This window comes from Alosa alosa, unplaced genomic scaffold (genome assembly GCF_017589495.1).
Source record: "Alosa alosa isolate M-15738 ecotype Scorff River unplaced genomic scaffold, AALO_Geno_1.1 AALO_1.0_unplaced_125, whole genome shotgun sequence".
NCBI lineage: Eukaryota > Metazoa > Chordata > Actinopteri > Clupeiformes > Clupeidae > Alosa > Alosa alosa.
The window spans coordinates 1-20,396 of record NW_025962240.1 but is presented as its reverse complement, the minus strand read 5'-3'; the positions used below and the strand labels follow the sequence as shown (position 1 = coordinate 20,396).

At 45.9% G+C, this 20,396-nt stretch overlaps 1 protein-coding gene across 1 annotated transcript; it reads left to right on the top strand.

The window, feature by feature from the left end:
• Positions 1-12,485: 12,485 nt before the first annotated feature.
• On the top strand, positions 12,486-20,032 carry smyd4 (SET and MYND domain containing 4; the record flags this gene model as incomplete). Its single annotated transcript, XM_048237098.1, is given in 9 exon segments — positions 12,486-12,726; positions 13,033-13,177; positions 13,500-13,589; positions 14,481-15,546; positions 15,974-16,213; positions 18,350-18,516; positions 18,769-18,904; positions 19,545-19,661; positions 19,909-20,032. Coding segments are annotated over 9 exon segments (2,219 nt in total), but the record flags the coding sequence as incomplete, so codon positions are not given.
• Positions 20,033-20,396: the final 364 nt, after the last annotated feature.

The window sequence follows — 20,396 nt, the reverse complement described above, 5'->3', positions numbered from 1 at the left end:
GTGCTGTTCCAGTTGTCTACTTAAATAGTTTTAGAACATTTTATTAGTGTGCAATACATGACAGTAGGCTATACTGAAACTTTAGAAAGGCATGACCACAGACATGGATGTCACACAAATGCATCACACTCAAATGTGATCCACCTTACTTTTTTTCTTTTGTTACTCACTTGATCAGGTCTGGGATCGTGATCCTTAGATGAAGAGTCTGGCTCAGTAACCTGTTGGTGTTATGGAGCTCTGGGGCCTCATGTACAAAGCTTGCATACGCACAAAAATGTTGCGTACGCAATCTTTCATGCTCATGGTCGGATGTACTGTATCAAGAGTAAATGAACATGAGAATGTGCGTTCCTCCCAGGTTTCTCCACGCCAACTATATGTGCGGCGTACGTATTGTTTTTGTCATTTGGCGACACTTACAGACGATGCATTGAAATTACATTAGGAATTGTTCTTCGACCCATCGCACTACACACGAAAACCCCCAAAAAATTTCAAATCAATCAAACAATCAATTAATAAATCAATTTCAATTATTGAAATGTTATTGCCACTCTGGGCTTATGGGAATAACCTATCATCATCCTGTGCAATTAGCTGAGAATATAAAAGTGTGCACAAAATGGTATAATGATTCATACACTGACAATGGCGGCTTTGGATTTATTAGAGGACTTGGCGAATGGCCGAATTAGAAGGGAGTGGGTTTTTAGAGACCACAATCTCTAAAAAGACAATCTCCCTGACGTGAAGAACAGCTGATGCTAAAGCTGCCAACGCCATGGTCACTGATGTCAACTGTCAGCGCCATGGTCTCTCTGTACCAAAAGCTGCGGCTACCATGCTAACGTTAACCTGCTGTCCGCCTTAACCAGCGGCAGTCTGCTCCGCTCATGACAAATTAATGGTGGATTTATGGAGTTTTTTTTCCTCAAAAATCGCAACAGATAACCATGGTCAAACGATGTAAATGGTGGACGTGTAATACCGATAGCCCCGAGAGACTAGAAAACGGGGGTATACCGGTATTTCATCAACAGTAGCCTACAGGACGTCTCTCGCGTTTGCAACAGCTGGAGGTAATGTCAACAACATGGGCACAGTAACTCTTATTCTAGCTAGTAATCTTTTTCTAGCTGGCATGAACATCAATGCCAGCACTGTGATTTGTGTCCTCCACTTTAAGCTCGTCACCTGCTGCATGTATTTTAAAGTTTTGAATATACCCATCCATAGCATGATTAAGTCCCTTTTGATCCTTTATCGCCAAAAACGTCTTCAAAGCCTACTTTGATATACCGTCAGCTGCCATTTTCCATATGTATTTCTAATCAAAGTCTGGTTTGTTTGTCCGAGTTTCTCACGGTAACAATGGGGGGCAGGGCTTAGTAAATTGTTTAACCATCACTGTGATAGGCACTTAGGACATGGCTTATAACCCCCCCCCCCACAGACTGCGATACAACAAAATCCATTCTGCCTGCCACTTGGTCAGTTGTGGAGCAAGCGATCCTGCACCTAAAAAGCCTTGACAGGTACCACTGCGTGAGGTCGGTGGTAGAAAAAAGTAAAATGTATTAAAGATAATCACAATCAAGAAAACACATCACAGTCCATGTCTTAAAGAACGTGCATTTGATGAGCCTTTACCTAAACATTTGTACCATATTTTCCGGACTGTAAGTCGCTCTGGAGTATAAGTCGCATCAGTCAAAAAATGCGTCATGAAGAGGAAAAAAACATGTGTAAGTCCACCGGAGTCGCATTTCGCATTTATTTCGAAATTCATTTCACACAAGACCAAGAACAGACATTTAATCTGGATAGGCAAGTTATTTACTGTGTAATTGCTGTGTAATTTGTTAGCTAGATGCTAGCGATTAGCAAACTGCCTGGGTGCCTGGGAAACTGAATAGGCTAAATTACTGTAACATAACAAGCCAGCCAGTCACAAGCCTAGAGCGCCCTCTCGCGGCTGTAGACGATAATGTTACCTTCGTTCATGCTTCGTTCATGAATTCGTCATTCAGCAGGAATTAACTTTTCACAAAATGTTAAATTATATATATTTTGATATATCAGTCGCACCAGAATATAAGTCGCAGGACCAGCCAAACTATGAAAAAAAAGTGTGACTTATAGTCCAGAAAATACGGTAATAGTCTACACTTCTCACATGCTCTGCTAACTATTTCCTGAGGGGGACATTGGCCTAATTGTCTGAAGATATAAAAACCATCCGTTGTGCTTTTGGCCAGCTATATAGGAGACAATGGGCTAGTAAGTTATAGAAAAGTTCAAGGAATGAATAGAAAACAATTTTCCTTCATTGTGCTCCTGAGTGACATCGGTGTCTCCCTCACCTGCCGACATTACACCGGAGAGGACTGTCGCCCACCACCACTGCGACTCAAATGGCGTGACTTCAGGCAATTCCGTTCCGCTGCCCATCATGCCCACACTCCGCCGATGGTCAGCAGCTCAGCGTTTGACCTCCACTTTGATGTCCAACCATTTTTTTTTATAATGCACTCACAGTGCGGTTCTCGGAACCCACTGCATTTACAGCCTGTTCCACATTGTCCCACTTGAGTTTTTTACGTTTCGTGATTATCCCGGAGGACAGGGTGCCAAATAAAATGTTCCTGGCCTCCACCTCTGACCTCCACCCTCCACCTCTGATGTTCCTGGCCTCCACCTCTGACCTCCACCCTCCGCCTCTGACCTCCACCCTCCACCTCTGACCTCCACCCTCCACCTCTGATGTTCCTGGCCTCCACCTCTGACCTCCACCCTCCACCTCTGACCTCCACCTCCACCTCTGACCTCCACCCTCCACCTCTGATGTTCCTGGCCTCCACCTCTGACCTCCACCTCTGATGTTCCTGGCCTCCACCCTCCACCCTCCACCTCTGACCTCCACCCTCCACCTCTGACCTCCACCCTCCACCTCTGACCTCCACCTCTGACCTCCACCCCTCCACCTCTGACCTCCACCCTCCACCTCTGACCTCCCCCTCTCCACCTCCACCCTCCACCTCTGACCTCCACCCTCCACCTCTGACCTCCACCTCTTGACCTCCACCCTCCACCTCTGACCTCCACCCTCCACCTCTGACCTCCACCTCTGACCTCCACCCTCCACCTCTGACCTCCACCCTCCACCTCTGACCTCCACCTCTGACCTCCACCCTCCACCTCTGACCTCCACCCTCCACCTCCCCCCTCCACCCTCCACCTCTCTGACCTCCACCTCTGACCTCCACCCTCCACCTCTGACCTCCACCCTCCACCTCTGACACCTCTGACCTCCACCTCTGACCTCCACCCTCCACCTCTGACCTCCACCCTCCACCTCTGACCTCCACCTCTGACCTCCACCCTCCACCTCTGACCTCCACCCTCCACCTCTGACCTCCACCCTCCACCTCTGAAAGTAGCCCCTCGACTTCGCATTCTGAGAATTTTTTTGTTGTTGTTGTTGCTGCCATTTTCCGAACAAGAGCAGTCCCTTAGGCCTAGACCTATTAATTAGCATATTAAAATTGGTGTAATTGTGGATGGAGACAGGGTGGAGTGTCGTGCTCGTGCATGTGCGCTTAATTACACGTTAATTGGGATGTACAAAGAAAAGTTGCAAGGATTGCTGCAGTTTATCTGATTATTTTCTGCGTGCCCTACGTACCAGGTTTTCGCGTACACAATGTTTTAGTAGGAATTCCACGCAAGTCTTTGTACAATGGCCCTGACCTGGTCTCACTGTTGTGCTCTGATACTGTATGCTTTATACTGAATCTAAGTAGAGGACAGTGTGGGATAAGAGCCAGTGTGAAGTTGACAAAGGCAGAAAAGGCACAAAAGAGAATCCTTCTAGAATTCTACGCGAACAATCTATATTTCAGCGTTCTACAGTCTATGGAAAAAAATCCCTGAGGGTCACCGTCACATCATTTATTGCCAAGTAGGTTTTCATCTACAAGGAATTTGCTTTGGTCTCAATGTGCATGACATATACAATACAAATATATAAAATGAGTTTACAAACAAACAGAAACAAAACAAAAAGCACAAAGACACAGAGACAGCCATTTGCGGCGCCGTGGCAACTACATGACACACAAGACAAAAGATGCCAGACAGAGCAGCGCGATCACCATCGCACCCTTGACATATAACAAACAATGAACAAATAACAAAAAGCAAAACATAAAAATTAAAATTAAAAATAAAACAATAAAAAAAATCCATGTTAATAGTAATCCATGTAGTCAAGCAGCGCAATTCAGTGTGCACATCACCTGTGCTCAGTAATTACATACACCTGTGCTCAGTGATTACATACACCTGTGGGTGCGGTGTGAAGTAATGGCTACGTAACTTCCTCCTGGACACATTAAGGGATGCTCTAGCGAATTGTTTGGAACGCATGTTGCCGTCGCTGGTAGGAAAGGACCATTTGTCTATTGCATCTTTTGTGGACAGGTTGTGCCAGAACTACACGCTGGGCATTGCTCTAACAGTAACTCGTTTCCAAGTGTATGGCTCCAGCAGGCCAGTCTTAAGTGCCTTCCTTTCTACTAAGCACCGCGGCTCTACCGAGTCTGTCTTATGTCCAGCGGACGAGTGTTCTCCTGTGGCTACTAGGGTGCACACGAAAGCTGACGTGGTTCTCTCCTCCATCCCTGTTCTCTCCTGGGTCGCCCTCTTGTATGGCAGGCAAGGCCAAGATCACAGCAGCAGTTGACCACGTGTTAGCTTGGCTACTGTTTTCCCCTGTATATGTTGTTTTGGGTTAACTAGCTAGTTGTGTTTACAGCCACCACTATTGTGTGAGTGTTGATCCTAGGAATGGTTGTTAGCGCCATCTGTCAGTGATATGTTGTGTGAGTAACCTACTGGTAGTATTCCGCCCTTAGTTTGCAGTGTGAACTGAGTGTAGCCTCGAACTTATTTACTCATATAAGCTTGTTCTCTGTGTGATTTATCCTGTCCGTGAGACATTTGCTGTGTTACATTGGTGTGCAAGTGTACTGTGTGCTCACGTATGGTTGAGTCAGTGTTTGCCAGAGGTACTCTAGCAGTGTTTTGATAGCTTTCCTGGGATTGGCACCTTGCCTCATGTATGTTTCCTTATGTTGTTTGTTTCTTTTGTGTTATGTCATCCATGCTTTGTACCCTTGCTTCTGATACAAACCTAAGTCACCAAGACATGCAGACATACAGTTGATCTTGTGTACTGGGACCTAGCCCTGGTTACATTAAATTAGTCCAACCGGCTGAAAAACACCATTCAGTTCATTGCAACGAGAGCGAGACATCCGGAGCAAAAGGAGTTGGTGTTGTGTGGTGAATAGTGGTGATACTTGAGTAGACTGCTGGAAAGTGCTGTACTGTGTAGTAGGCCGTTGGCAGGCAGCGAGCAGGGCAGCACCAGTGTTTGTAGCCTGCGGGAAGATGCGACCAAGCAGCAATGTAAATAAGGCTACCGCCAGTGTTGGGAGGGTTACTTTCAAAACGTATTCTGTTACAGAATACAGAATACATGCCCAAAAATGTAATCTGTAACGTATTCCGTTACGTTACTTAATCTGAGTAACGTATTCTGAATACTTAGATTACTTCCGCATTGAATTGCATTTTATAAGTGTAGGAATGCGGCCATCAAATCCTGCTTAGGCCTACTACTAAACAGGCCTATTCTGGTGTGTTCTTCTGTTCCAAATGGCTGAAGTGTTAGGCCCACATAGGAGAATGTAAAGTCAACTAAGCTACCTGATACAACTTTAAAATAGCAAGGTGACCATTAAAACTACATCAGGCGACTAGGCTAATTAAAATAAACAAATAAATAGGCTACTTTAAGGTCGTAGCCAGAAATTATCGATCCAATGTGTGTCTCAATTGTCCCCACTGACCACCTCACACATTTCTCTAGATTTTGCAACGACCTTTACATGACACAATGCAATAAAATATGCCAGTTTTAGGACACAGAATAATGTTTGTAATGATACCAGTTACGTTTAACAGTAACATAAGTGTAATGAGCTATTCATTGTCGAAGGTGCATGGTGAAGTGAAATTCTTACTTTGGAAAAAAAAAACATTTGCCGATATCCTTGGATGGGAGATACTTGTGTCGTTCAAATTTTCCATGATCAAAGAGGGCACTAATACGCATGCATAGCAAAAATCACAAGTTGGGCTTGCTGTGCAAGCAAGATATTTAAGGTGTCTCAACTGTACACATGTCTCAACTGTACTCAGTCTCAGTCTACGGCAGGGGTCCCCAACCTTTTATGTACCATGGACCGGTTTGATTCCTATTTTTTTTCAATGACCGGGGTTTGGGGTTCCATGTTCCATATGTGTTGTGCATGCATTACTTGAAAAGAACTAGCTCCAGTTATGTATGAACAGTGAATGTAACGATCTCTTGTGAAAAACGTGAACTTGAAGAAGTGAAAATTGAACAATATGAACTATGAATATTGAACAACTTGAAGCTACATCTATAAGTGTGAACATGCTTAACAAAATATGGGAACAAAACATGGGAACTAAACGTGCATTACGAATATAATCAGTGGGAGCCCTGCTTGTTTCCCTGCAACAAGAAGCTTCCATCTGGGGGTGATGGAAGACAGTGACACCCTCAGTGTGTTTGAAATGTCCAGTCGATTGCGCAATTTGTCTAGTTGCAGTCATTGCCGAAAACCCTCGCCTCGCGATACATACGTGGTGGGAAACGTTTTCCAGCGCTTTTTTACGGCTATCTCGGGATATTCTGCTTTGGTTTTGATCCAAAACCCGCCAGAGAGGTTTCCTTTATACATACTCTTAAGACCACCGTCATTTGCAATTTCGATCAACTGCTCTTCCTCCTGCGCTGACAAGTTGGGACTATTCGGGATATTGACAAATGGGTTATGGACCCACTCATTGGTTTGCCGTGGATCTTTGGAGGATGGGAAGTAACGCTCAAACTCATTTGAGAGCGCAACAAGGTGATCGATCACCAGCTGCGAGAGAAAGGGCCATGCCTCAGTCTCTCCCAAAACTCCCACTACTTTTTGGAACATACTGTATCAAATACACCCCGGTCCACTCGTCGTCCCTACAAATCAAGTTTGGCTTTAAATGCAGCGACTTTATCTGCCAGTTTAAAGACAGTCGTCATTCTCCCCTGGAGTGACAGGTTGAGGTCATTAAGCAACCCGAATATGTCACACAGGTAAGCGAGTTTTGACACCCAGTCCTCATCACTAAAATGTGCAGCTAACGGTGACTTTTTTTTCTGCTCTCGCAACTCAAACACTCTGGCCAGTGGCCTGCTAAAGATGCTTGTTTTTTGTTGCTCATTCTAGCAGTTTAGCTAACTTCGTGTGACACTACCGTTCGCCAAGAACTGATCAAGGAAGTGAGCTGACCTGAGGCTGCGAGGCGCTGAAGGCAATATGTAAAAGTGTTGAAGGCGGGACAGACAGACGTAAGAAAATAGACCTTGCAAAATGCAAACATGCGTGCAATCAAACAACTGCATATACTGTAAGCCTATGCCATGTAAAAACGTGACATTATTGCGAATTAAATTTAGTTTAGTAGGCTACGGCCCGGTGGTTGGGGACCGCTGGTCTACGGTGTGCCTGTGAGATTTTTCGGTGGCATCAACCCAGTAGGCTACAAGTGAGGGGCGCATATGATAGGTGGAACGCAAATGACCTGTAGCCTACATGTAAACACTATGGGCTACTGTATATCAGTGCTCTCAAAATTAACGTGATCACGTAATGACAATCAAAAACCGCACGTTAAAATATGCTAGGCCTACTCGCAAGAATAATTCTTCAGAGGCTGCACCATATAATTCATTTCAACAGTCATTTCAGGGTCTCCGATGACGCTTCCATAATGTGCGCTGGCTGCGTTTTGAGGCTAGTGCAATAGGTTTGTTCGACTTCGGCTGAGTCTGACTTGGTCTGGCTTACTACGTAAACGTGATCTTCAGAGGCTAGCCGGGAGGAGCTACAACAGAGGGCAGCTCATCCCGGACAGACAGGCTACAGTCTGCCTGATGTGACTCGCGGGAGATATCGCGGAATGTTGTTTGCAATAAACACAGCAGAACTTTCATTTTACTCATTAAAATGAGCATGATGACTGACGAAATAAATTCTTATGATGTAGTTTAAATAAACCACTGTTGTCATACAGTTAACAGGCCTGCTTTGTAGCACATAAATTCAATATCAAGTGTTTTCCCTATATGTGTGTCTATCGACTTGCGGCAGATCTGTACAGATCTGACTTGATGTGATGCATGCTGGGTTGAACACAATGCATACTGGGATGGACGCAATGCTTACTGGTTAGAAATTCTGTCCGACTTCTGTCAGCCGGGGAGGGACTTACCACCGTGACACCATGTCACATGGCCTTAAAATATTGCGGGAGTCTTAGCCTGCAGACAGATCTTGCAGTTGCCTTCCACGAGCTGCACGAGCTATAACACGCCCTCATGACGTCAGTTCAAAGACGGGAGGCTCATGCTGCTTCCTTATGTTGGAATATGCGAAAATAAACAGAAATCGAAGGGATACCTTCTTATACGTGATTTCTGCAACAATGGTAGGCTAGCCTACTGAAAACGTTTGGATATTCTGTCATTTTCTGCTGTTGGTTAAATAGATAGACACACATATAGGGAAAACACTTGATATTGAATTTATGTGCTACAATGCAGGCCTGTTAACTGTATGACAACAGTGGTTTATTTAAACTACATCATAAGAATTTATTTGGTCAGTCATCATGCTCATTTTAATGAGTAAGAATGAAAGTTCTGCTGTGTTTATTGCAAACAACATTCCGCGATATCTCCCGCGATATCTCCCGCGAGTCACGTCAGGCAGACTGTAGCCTGTCTGTCCGGGATGAGCTGCCCTCTGTTGTAGCTCCTCCCGGCTAGGCTCTGAAGATCACGTTTACGTAGTAAGCCAGACCAAGTCAGACTCAGCCGAAGTCGAACAAGCCTAATGTCTAATAAGGGGAGAACTGCCACTCTCGGAAAACTTACGGTTTCTGAACTGGTTGCAGTTCCTTCTGTGGTTCCACATGAGGGCGCTCGTCCACGAGTGCAGAATGCATGGAGGTCTATGGAGCTGTACCCCTCAAAATCCACTTTTCTTGGGATATAATTTTTTTTCAAGTAATTTGAATATTGTATTCGAAAGGGGAGGCAAAGGAAATACACTCGGTTGAGTATTATATTTTTTAAAGTCACTTAATTGTTCTAAAAAGCCTTTCAAATGTGTCAATGACGTCATTCATTAGCACAATGCTAGCGTGTTATGGGCAACAACGACCCAACATGTAAGAAATCAAAAGGACATAAGTACTCGTTCATTCAACTTTTGACCTATAACCCATGTTGAAGTTATACAAACTACAATCAAATCTGAGATTTGTCAACGACAATCAGGTGAAAGAGACCAATTTAGCTGTCTAGCTCCATTGACTCCCATTCATTCTGCACTCATGGTGATCGCCCCCAGTGGAACTCTGGTGGAACTGCATCCAAAAGTCGGTACAATGGGACTTAATACGGAGTGGCAAGGCTCTCCGTAGACGGGCTCTGGGTTTTTCCGAAGCCCATGAACGCTAGGAAAGACGGCAGGGCTTGGATTTAAACATGTAAACAATTTCATCATAGCTTTCAGGAGCTTCTGGGAAATGGAGTTGCCTTTATTTATTTAGAGAGTGAACAAACTTATGAAACAGATAAGTATCGTCATGTAATCCATTGATTTGTAACTGTATTATAAATACCAACTATTTAACTTGTAACTGTATCGGAATACAGTTACTCATAATTTGTATTCTGAATACGTAACGCCAGTGTTACATGGCAACTGGCTCCCATGTTAACTGGCTGCGTTGATGACGTTTCATGATTGATGACGAGTCTTTGCCAGATGTGGCCGCTTGCAGATTTGTCACTTTCTGATATAGGCCTACTAGAGACGCACACATATGGATGACATGTTTAAAAGTCAAAATTGTATGTAGTACTACATGCACTGGACCATGAATATGCAACCCAAAAAACAAACACCTAAATAGCATAGATTAACTCTACATGGGCATTGAACCACGAATAATTAATTGACTTTGCTTGGTAATCAGACGTCTATCCACTTGCTTTACCTAACCAGCTGGCACTCATAGAAATTGACTTCAGTTGTATGATTAAAAGAAGTCAGCTAACGCTATTATAATTGTAACAAGTTAACATAGCTGTTCATGTTATCTGGCTACCATGTTATTATGCTACCGTTGCCCAAGCCATTTAGTAGGCCTTCAAAGTATCATGGTTAAGTTTTACAAACGTTTCACTGAGGTTATAGGCTGTGGCCGCCCCTACCTGAAGTGTCTGTAGAGCCACATGAACGTCAGCAAATAAATCAAATAAAAATGTGTTGCCTAATTGTGTATCCTTTTGTCCAGCCTATTCTTTTAAGAATTCAGTTCATGAAACACAGGCATTGAAACGCCACACTGCAATGGGCAGGAGAAGTCTATAACGGTCCATATTTTACACAAAATTTGGCGACAGGGAGAGTCAAACGTCTTAGGCTTATAGACTATTAACGTTAAATGTTACTGACATGTAAACATGGGTTTGATGTTTTTTTGATACTTTATTTCCTAATTCTCGCGTAGGGGGCTTCTCCTGTGGCGCAACAGGTTAATGCCTATACATTGCTTTTTCACGCAGTCGAAATGGGTTCAGTCCTCCCCATCACACGTTGTTTTTTAATTATTATTTATTTATTTTTAGACCAGCAACGCTTCCTCAATTTAGGCTACAGATACTAGGTGGCCACAGAGAGCATGACCAGCAGTCAGTGAAATGTTTGAAAACTTAACCATGGTACTTTGAAGACCTACTGGCTTGGGCAACTGCTGTAGCAAGACAACACCATCAGCCGTGTTAACTTGCTACAATCATTACCTGACTTCTTCTAATTGTATAGAGTAAGTCAAGTAAATTTCACTATGACTTATCAGCTGGTTTGTGGCGCAAGTACGTAGATGAATGGTTATCATTTAAGAGGTTTCATTTAGGAAGCAGGTTCGATACCCACGTGGAGTTATTATTAGGCTGGTATTTATTTTTTTGGTGGCATATGGTCCAGTGCATGTAGCGTACTACAGACAATTTTGACATTTAAATATGTCATGCATAGTTGTATTTGTTCGTCTCCAGTTTCCACCAGAAAGTGACAAATCTGCAAGCGGCCACATCTGTCAAAGAAACGTCACCAACGCAGCCAGTTAACATGGGTGCCAGTTGCCATGTAACACCGGTACATGTATTCCGTTACTCCCCAACACTGGCTACCGCCAGGAAATCCCCACTGCTCGACAAACACTGCGAACCTCATCGGTGATGGTGGCATTGCAGGAGCAAAATTGCAAGAGTTCAGCAGCAGTGTATCGCAAGGCCTTCATGACCAAACACAAACAAGCCTAGCCTAGCTAGCACAAAGGCAGGTGGATGCCATGACACAACTGCCATTCCGAGACAAAACATCTGCTGCACTGAAGAGGGGAGCAGCGCCAGTGACCTTTGCACCGGCTCACAGGTTTTGGCTGATTGCTCCCTACGACATACTGTAACAGCATACTGTACCTGTACGGGGAAGCACAAAGAGAAAACAAACCATAGCCTGGGGAATAGGACAAAGCCACAGGGCTATGACAGTCATTTAAAAAATTGCGGGTTGCAACACCAGAATGCAACAAAAGAATATTTGTAGGCCTACAAAAGGTGTGCGGTAATTTGAAGTCACTGAGATGTCTTTCTCTCCTATAAACATAGCACAATTACAACTTCACTAGAAGACATTAGACACAACATTAGAGGTGCCCAAATCATGCTCACATTTTTGCTACAGTCGCTGCAGTATATTCCTGTGGCAAAATGCATTTACACACCTGCATAAAAATGTACTTGTGTGAGAGAAAATATAGGCCTATAACACCAACACCTTATCAATTCTTCATTACTTATATACCCTACCATAATCCTATCAAACATCAAGATAATCACATCCTACATTTTATTTCTACAGTTGTTGCAGTGAATTTGGTGCAAACCATATTCACACTAACACACCTAATCTGAATAAAATATGAGAATTCTTGGTGGAATGCACATCCGCAAATCAGTAGGCTAGCTATGAATGGAACAAGACTCCTGTGGAATATTTTCTCACAAATGTAAATCATTTCTCGGATATTTTTCTAGCACAAATTCAAGTCAATACCTTCAACTGCAAAACAATTGTGTTCCTGTAAGATTTACTAGAAATAAAAAAAGAAAGAGCAGACACAACTTTCAATTTCACCTACCTCATCACGTCGACTTACGCCGTATTTTGAGACGTCACTGCTCTGCGACGATGACATATTTTCCGCGCACAAATCAAACGCGCGTGTTGTTCTAGTCTACTTGCTCTGCTTGTTTGTGCAAAAGCACGTTATTGAGGTGGCATATTAAAGACACATAAAGAAACGACCACCTATGGATTTACCCTGTCCAGACTGGATCAGGCATGCGGAACAGATTTGGAGTCGGTTGGATCCTGAGCAACAAAAAAGGTTCTCCGTCCAGTCCGACATAGACGAAATATTTGTCTTTGGACAGTCACAGACAACGTGAGTAATGCAACAATTTTCACCCTCAATGTCAGTGCTCATAGTTTCCTCCGATGCTGAGAAAGAACAAACAAACACTTGGAAGATCGTAGTTATACAGTACAGCAACGTCATATCGCCTAGTATGCTAGTGCAGTGACGGTAGTTAGACGTTAGACGTTAGCCAACTTCTTTATGTTTATTTCGTATTTTTGAAAGTGTTCAGTATTTTTCTAGAATGTATGTTTAACTTGGATATTCTCCAGCAGACTTATTTAATTGAGTATTTATATTTAGATCTCCTTTATCTTCTTGTAACTTATTCAGGGCCGAGGATGTCCAGGTCCTGTCCGGTATCGGCACCACCTATCCTGTGCAAAAGTGCGCACAGAGTGCTGGGCGCTGTAGAGAGAGAGGCAACAGCAGTTTCAAAGCTAAAGACTACACGTCTGCTACGCTGCACTACTCACAGGTATGGTTGCTCCTGCCCACCAAACTTTTAGCAATAAACACCGGGGCACATCCTCTGAACCTATAAGAATCCCGTAAAAGTCTATGGATGAATGTATGGATTTCAAGCCTTTTTTTGTGTTAATATGTGACTGTGTTTGATTTTGTGCCCTGAGTACTAGTGGGAGAATGCAAGTCAATACCTCTGTGACAGTTTCATACCCAAAGACATTATGTCAAGGCCTGGTTTCTAAAACATCATCAGTTTACTGGAAATACATATAAATTATCTACCTTCAAAACATTTCTGCCATCTTCCTCTTGTGTACCCCGGTGAACTGCAGGGTTTGTGCCACGCCCCGGGGGACTCTGAGCAGCTGGCCCTGTGCTATGCCAACCGATCGGCCGCCCTGTTTCACCTCGCCAGCTACCAGGTGGGTACACACCACTGGGCTGTATGATGTCATCGGTACCGACTCCACAGTCTAGACAGGAAGCACTTGAGGAGGTGGAGATTGAGAGCAAAGACTCGCGTGTGGTCATAACACCATAACACCATATCTTAAGACAACATATGTGGTTAGAACACTTTCAGAACACCGTAACACTTTCAAATTCTCTTCAGAGAGCAGGTGTGGCCATAACTCCTGAAGACCCAGCTCTTTAGAGAACATCTCCTCTCATAGCACCACTTACAACAAGTCTTGCTGATCCTAGCACTTACCAGCCGTCTTGAACTGACACGTAACTGTTAAAAACAGCACTCACTGATGCACTTATTCTTACTGTACTCTACCGTTTTTTAAATTGTCCTAAAATTGTTGAGAATTGCTTTAAAACTTAAACTGTTTACCATGTTGTTAGTCGCTTTGGCTAAAAATGTGTCAGCCAAATGTAATGTAATGTAATGTAATAACACCTTAACATCGTGTTGTAATGTGGAGTCATAACACATTAACACCATTCACTGCCCCCAAGTCTTTGTCTCAGGGATGGAGAAAGTGCTGTTGTTTTGAGGTGTATGGTTGAATCGTATTGTTTTGGCCTTCTTAGTTTTGCTTTTACATTTGTGCTGCTTAGTCATTACAAACTCCAATGCTTAGGGCTTTGTAACACCACCTACAGTATTTTAGATGACTCATGTTAACACTCAGGCCCACTGGTACGCCTCACAGTGTTGTAATTTATGTACACAATCACAGATTATCCTCTTGGAGAAATATATTTTCTGTGTCATGCATTTTGTGGTGGTTGTGCAGAGCACTGAGTAGATTCCAGAGTGTGCTGTCTGAGCTGAGTCTCTCCCTGTGGGCTCTTGTCTGCAGGAGAGTCTGGAGGACATCGGCCGAGCGCTGGCACACGGCTACCCCGCTCAGCTGCAGCCAAAGCTCCTCACCAGGAGAGAGCAGTGCCAGGCCTTCATTCGGGCACAGCCGCCTGGGCAGCAGACGGGCACGGTGGCACCAACCGCCATCACAGCAGGAGTAAGTCTGCGTGTCAGCCTGGAGAAAGGGCGCCATCTGGTGGCCACGGAGGGGAAGTGCGCTGGAGACGTGCTGCTGGAGGACCAGGCCTTCAGCTGTGTGCTGATCCCAGGAGAGGTGCTCTTGGGTGGACCGGAGGGCAGGACCAAGCAGGGAGCAGAAGGGCCAAAAGGGGCATTTGGCTCGGAGGACCGCTGCTGCCACCGCTGCCTGTGCCCCACGCTGTGCCCGGTGCCCTGCCCCGGCTGCAGCTACACGCGCTACTGTGGGCAGCGGTGCCAACAGCAGGCCTGGCAGGAGCACCATCGCTGGGAGTGCCCCCTAGGGGCAGAGCTGAGAGCCGCAGGCGTCCTGGCTCAGCTGGCACTGCGGGTGGCACTGAAGGGTGGCCTGCGGCAGGTCAAGAGGGCGCGAGGGTCAGAGGTCAAGGCTAGGAGCCAGTCAAAGCAGGAAGTGCCTGAGGAGGTGAAGGAGAGGGAGAGCAATGATGAGAAAGAGAACACATGTGGTCAAAACACCACATCGCCCTCTGCTGGACAAACCAAGTCAGTGCTGCCAAGCAGTGCTTCCATACAGATGTCTGACCTCTGTGTGGGTTGTCATGGTGATGCTTATCAGTATGTCTACAGTCTGTTGCCACACGTGGAGGGACACGCCCCAAGTCTGCGATTCCTTTATGCCATTACCATAGCAACACTGTACCAATTACTGCAGCAGGCAGGGCCTCCTCCATACTCTTGGGGAGGCGTGGACTACGGGACTGACAGCTCTGATGGCCAATCAGCATGTGAGGATCCTGTGGCTGGAGAATGGAATCCAGAATTAAGCATGCTGGGAGCTACAGCTCTGAGACATCTTCTACAGCTGAGGGCTAACGCCCAGGCCATCACTACTGAGAGAGTATCAGGTGAGAACACACACACACACACTCTCAAACCCACACACACACACACACAAACTGCTGACGGCGGCCAGTGGTCAGGCATCACCGCTGAGTGTCACGGTAAGAACCCACACACACACATATACACATACACACACACACACACACACACACATGTACAGGTACAGCACACAGACTATCACTGCCAGGAGAGTGTTTAAGATAATAGAGCTCTTAACCATCTCTTCTCTAATCTATCTCTCTCTCTCTCTCTCTCTCTCTCTCTCTTTCTCTCCATTCCTCTCCTCTCTCCTGTCTCTTCTCTGATCTCTCTCTCTCTCTCCATTCCTCTCCTCCCTCCTGTCTCTTCTCTGATCGCTCTCTCTCTCTCTCTCCATTCCTCTCCTCCCTCCTGTCTCTTCTCTGATCTCTCTCTTCTCTCACCTCACAGACAAGTGTGGAGCGGCGGTACAGGCCAGCCAAGAGATCCGTGTCGCCACGGCAATCTTCCCCACTCTCAGCCTCATGAACCATGCCTGTCGACCCAACACCAGTGTGACCTTTGACCCGGGGTACGGTGGGCGTGACCCAGATGGGGCCCCACCCCTCATCACGTCTGTCACAGGGGTCTCCGTCACAGTTCGCGCCGCGAGGGACCTGACTGCTGGAGACGAGCTACTGCACTGCTACGGTAGGGCAATTAACCGTCAGGGGCAATAGAGGGTAGGGCAATTAACCGTCAGGGGCAATAGAGGGTAGGGCAATTAACCGTCAGGGGCAATAGAGGGTAGGGCAATAAACCGTCAGGGGCAATAGAGTGTAAGGCAATAAACCGTCAGGGGCAATAGAGGGTAGGGCAATAAACCGTCAGTGGAAATAGAGGGTGGGGCAATTAACAGTCAGGGGCAATAGAGGGTAGGGCTATTTACCGTCAGGGGCAATAGAGGGTAGGGGCTATTAATCAAAGAGGGTAGGGAGGGGCAATAGAGGGTAGGGCAATTAACCGTCAGGGGCAATAGAGGTAGGGCAATAAACCGTCAGGGGCAATAGAGGGTAGGGCAATTAACCGTCAGGGGCAATAGAGCTACTGCACTGCTTTCTGTTAAGGGCAATTAACCGTCAGGGGAGCAATAGAGGGTAGGGCAATTAACCGTCAGGGGGAGCAATGAGAAATTGGAATTAACCGTCAGGGGCAATAGAGGGTAGAGACAATAAACCGTCAGGGCAATAGAGTGTGGAGCAATAAACCGTCAGGGCAATAGAGGGTAGGGCAATTAACCGTCAGGGGCAATAGAGCTACTGCACTTTCCTTTCACGGTAGGGCAATTAACGTCAGGAGCAATAGAGGAGTAGGGCAATTAGCTTAGCCGTCAGGGGAGCAAGTAGAGGTGGAGCATTAACCGTCAGGGCAATAGAGGTAGGGCAATAAGCGATCAGGGGCAATAGAGTGTAGGCAATTAGCTTAGGGGGAGTGTAAGGCAATAAACCGTCAGGGGCAGTAGAGAGTAGGGCAATAAACCCGATCGGAAATGGGGTGGGGCAATTCAACAGTCAGGGGCAATAGAGGCAGGCTACTGCACTGCTCTGATGGGGCAATTAACCGTCAGGGGCAATAGAGGGAGTGGGGCAATTAACCGTCCAGAACGTGGGGGTAGGGCAATTAACGATCAGGGGCAATGGGGGTAGGGGCAATAGAGCCGTCAGGGCAATAGAGTGTAAGACAATAAACCCGTCAGGGGCAATAGAGGTAGGGCAATTAACCGTCAGGGGCAATAGAGGGTAGGGCAATTAACCGTCAGGGGCAATAGAGGGTAGGGCAATTACCCGTCAGGGGGCAATGAGGTAGGGCAATTAACCCGTCAGGGGCAATGGGGAATAGGGCAATTAACCGGCCAGGGGCAATAGAGGGTAGGGTAAGGCAATAGAGGGTAGGGCAAAAAACGTCCAGAGTGTAAGGCAAAACCGCCAGGGCAATAGAGGGTAGGGCAATAAACCAATAAACCGTCAGTGGAAATAGAGGGTGGGGCAATTAACAGTCAGGGGCAATAGAGGGTAGGGCTATTTACCGTCAGGGGCAATAGAGGGTAGGGCTATTAATCGTCAGGGGCAATAGAGGGTAGGGTTCTTAAAAATCAGGTGCTATAGACCATGGAAATGTGGACACCCTCTAAGTGGAACACTAGCCAGTGGGGTCTGTACCCTTCTGCAGCAGGGCGGTCTGACATTGAGGCATCGGCCAATAGTGTTTCTGTTAGGAAGATAGTTAATAGATACATGGATGTTTTATACAGGGTTCCCATGGTCATGGAATTTCTGGAAAGTTGTGACATCAGGGAATTTGATCATTTTTGGGGCAAAGTCATGGAATATCAGGGACTTTTGTTGTAGCAGTTTAAAATTTACTTTCCAAAATACCTTAGTACAAATATTTCCATACAGAATTGGTGTATATCTGGTTATTAGCTTTACTGCTTGCTTGAGTAGCCCAACTTTGTTTATTCAATCCACATTTATTTATCTTCCACTCTAAAAAAGTAAAAGATTCTTGAACACGCTGCTCTGAAATCATTGGTCGGTTTATTGTACCATTTATTATATAGTAAGTCATGGAAATTCAGATTTTTTGAAAGGGAAAGTCAGGGAAAAGTCATGGAATTTTACATTTGACTTCGAGTGGGAACCCTGTTTATAGCACCACATAGGAATGCTAGCAGTCAACACAGAGCACTGTTCCTCCTTTAAACAACCGGTCTTGGACATTATCTCACTGTTAGTTAACCTCCCCAGCCCTCCGTGATTTCTTCCTCTGTGGTCTGGTGCCTCTCAGGTCCCCACTGCAGCAGGATGAAGGTGCAGGAGCGACAGCGCCTCCTCCTGCAGCAGTACCGCTTTACGTGTCAGTGTGAGGCCTGCCTGCAGGACCTGCAGTCACCACCAGAGGGCTCCCACGCCAGCACGCACTACAAGTGTCCCAAATGTGGCAGAGCTCTGCAGGTAACTGTTCGGCTCCTGTGTGTGTGTGTGAGAGAGAGAGAGAGAGAGAGAGAGAGAGTAGAATCTTTTATTAGAGTTACTGTTTGATAAAAATATGTTTGTTTACAATGTGAGACGGCTCATATAGTGTAGTGTTCTGTATCTTAACGTTAGTCTCATTCATGATGTTTTTGTTGTTATATGTTGTTACGTGTTGTTGTTGTTGTTGTTGTTATATTCATGTTGTTGTTGTTGTTGTTCCTGTTCCTGCAGACGGGAGCTGGTGTTTATGTGTGTGTGCGTAAGGGCTGCTCAGGGCAGCTGTCCAGTAAGGATGTGGAGCAGACCCTGCAGGTCATCAGAGGACGTCTGGATCAGGCCCTGGAGCTGCTGGACCTGGACAGGCCAGGTGAGGCCACACTTACTGACTGACTTAATTACCTACTTACTAATTCATTTGGCTGATGCTTCTACCCAAAGCCACTTACATGAGAACATTAGAAGGGCCAGCGCCCAAGAACACGTGTGGCAGCAACACACAAACACACAACTGTTTACGCATACCCCATCTCAATCATCCATGTTCTATTTACCCCATCTCAATCATCCATGTTCTGTTTACCCCATCTCAATCATCCATGTTCTGTTTACCCCATCTCAATCATCCATGTTCTATTTACCCCATCTCAATCATCCATGTTCTATTTACCCCATCTCAATCATCCATGTTCTATTTACCCCATCTCAATCATCCATGTTCTATTTACCCCATCTCAATCATCCATGTTCTATTTACCCCATCTCAATCATCCATGTTCTCTCTTAACTTTCTCTCCCCCTCTATCCCTCTTTCTATATCTCCATCTCACTGTCTCTCCTCTATCTATTGCTCCTTGGTCTCCTATATATATATATATCTTTCTCTTGTCTCTCCTCTCTCCCTCTCTATCTATTGCCCCTTGGTCTCCCTCTTTCTCTAACTCTCTCTTTATCTCTCTGTCTCTCTCTTTCTCTCTCTCTCTCTCTCTTTCTCTCTCTCTCCCTGCCAGATGAGGCCCTCAGGCTTCTCCAGGAAGCTTTGAGCAGGGCAAAGCGCCACCTGCTGGACACACACCAACTGCAGGGGAAACTCTCTGATACAACTGCCAGAGCCTACGCAAGCATGGGTGAGTCTCTCTCACTCACACACACACAGGGTCTCTGATGCCAAAGCTAGAACCTACCCCAGCATGGCTGAATTATACACACACACACACACACACACACACACACATACACAGACACATAGACACAGCCTCTGTCTCTCTCACACACATACACACACACACACACACACACACACACACACACACACACACACACACACACACACACTTTCTGTCTCACACTCACACTAATGTCCTTCTGTTGCAGGTAACTGGTGTGAGGCGGCCTCCCACCTGAGCCGCAGTGTGTCGTGGGTCCGCGGGCATTTTGGAGCGGACAGTGTGGAGGTGGGACAGCAGCTCTTCAAACTGGCACAGCTGCACTTCAACGGGTCAGTGCCCCACACAGGGGAGGGGCCGGGGATGTCAATCAACAGGGCTTGGGGAGGGGCTGGGGATGTCAATCAACAGGGCTGGGGGAGGGGCCGGGGATGTCAATCAACAGGGCTGGGGGAGGCGACAGACACATGACGGGATCAGTAGCCAACACGAGAGGGGCGGGGCTTAGGGGCGAGCCAATCATCAGGGCCGGTAGAGGGGACGTAGACGTGACCTCTGACATCAACACAGAGGGAGTCTCTATTGAACACACACACACACACACACACACATCTGACATCAACACAGAGGGAGTCTCTATTGAACACACACACACACACACACATACATGACATCAACACAGAGGGAGTCTCTATT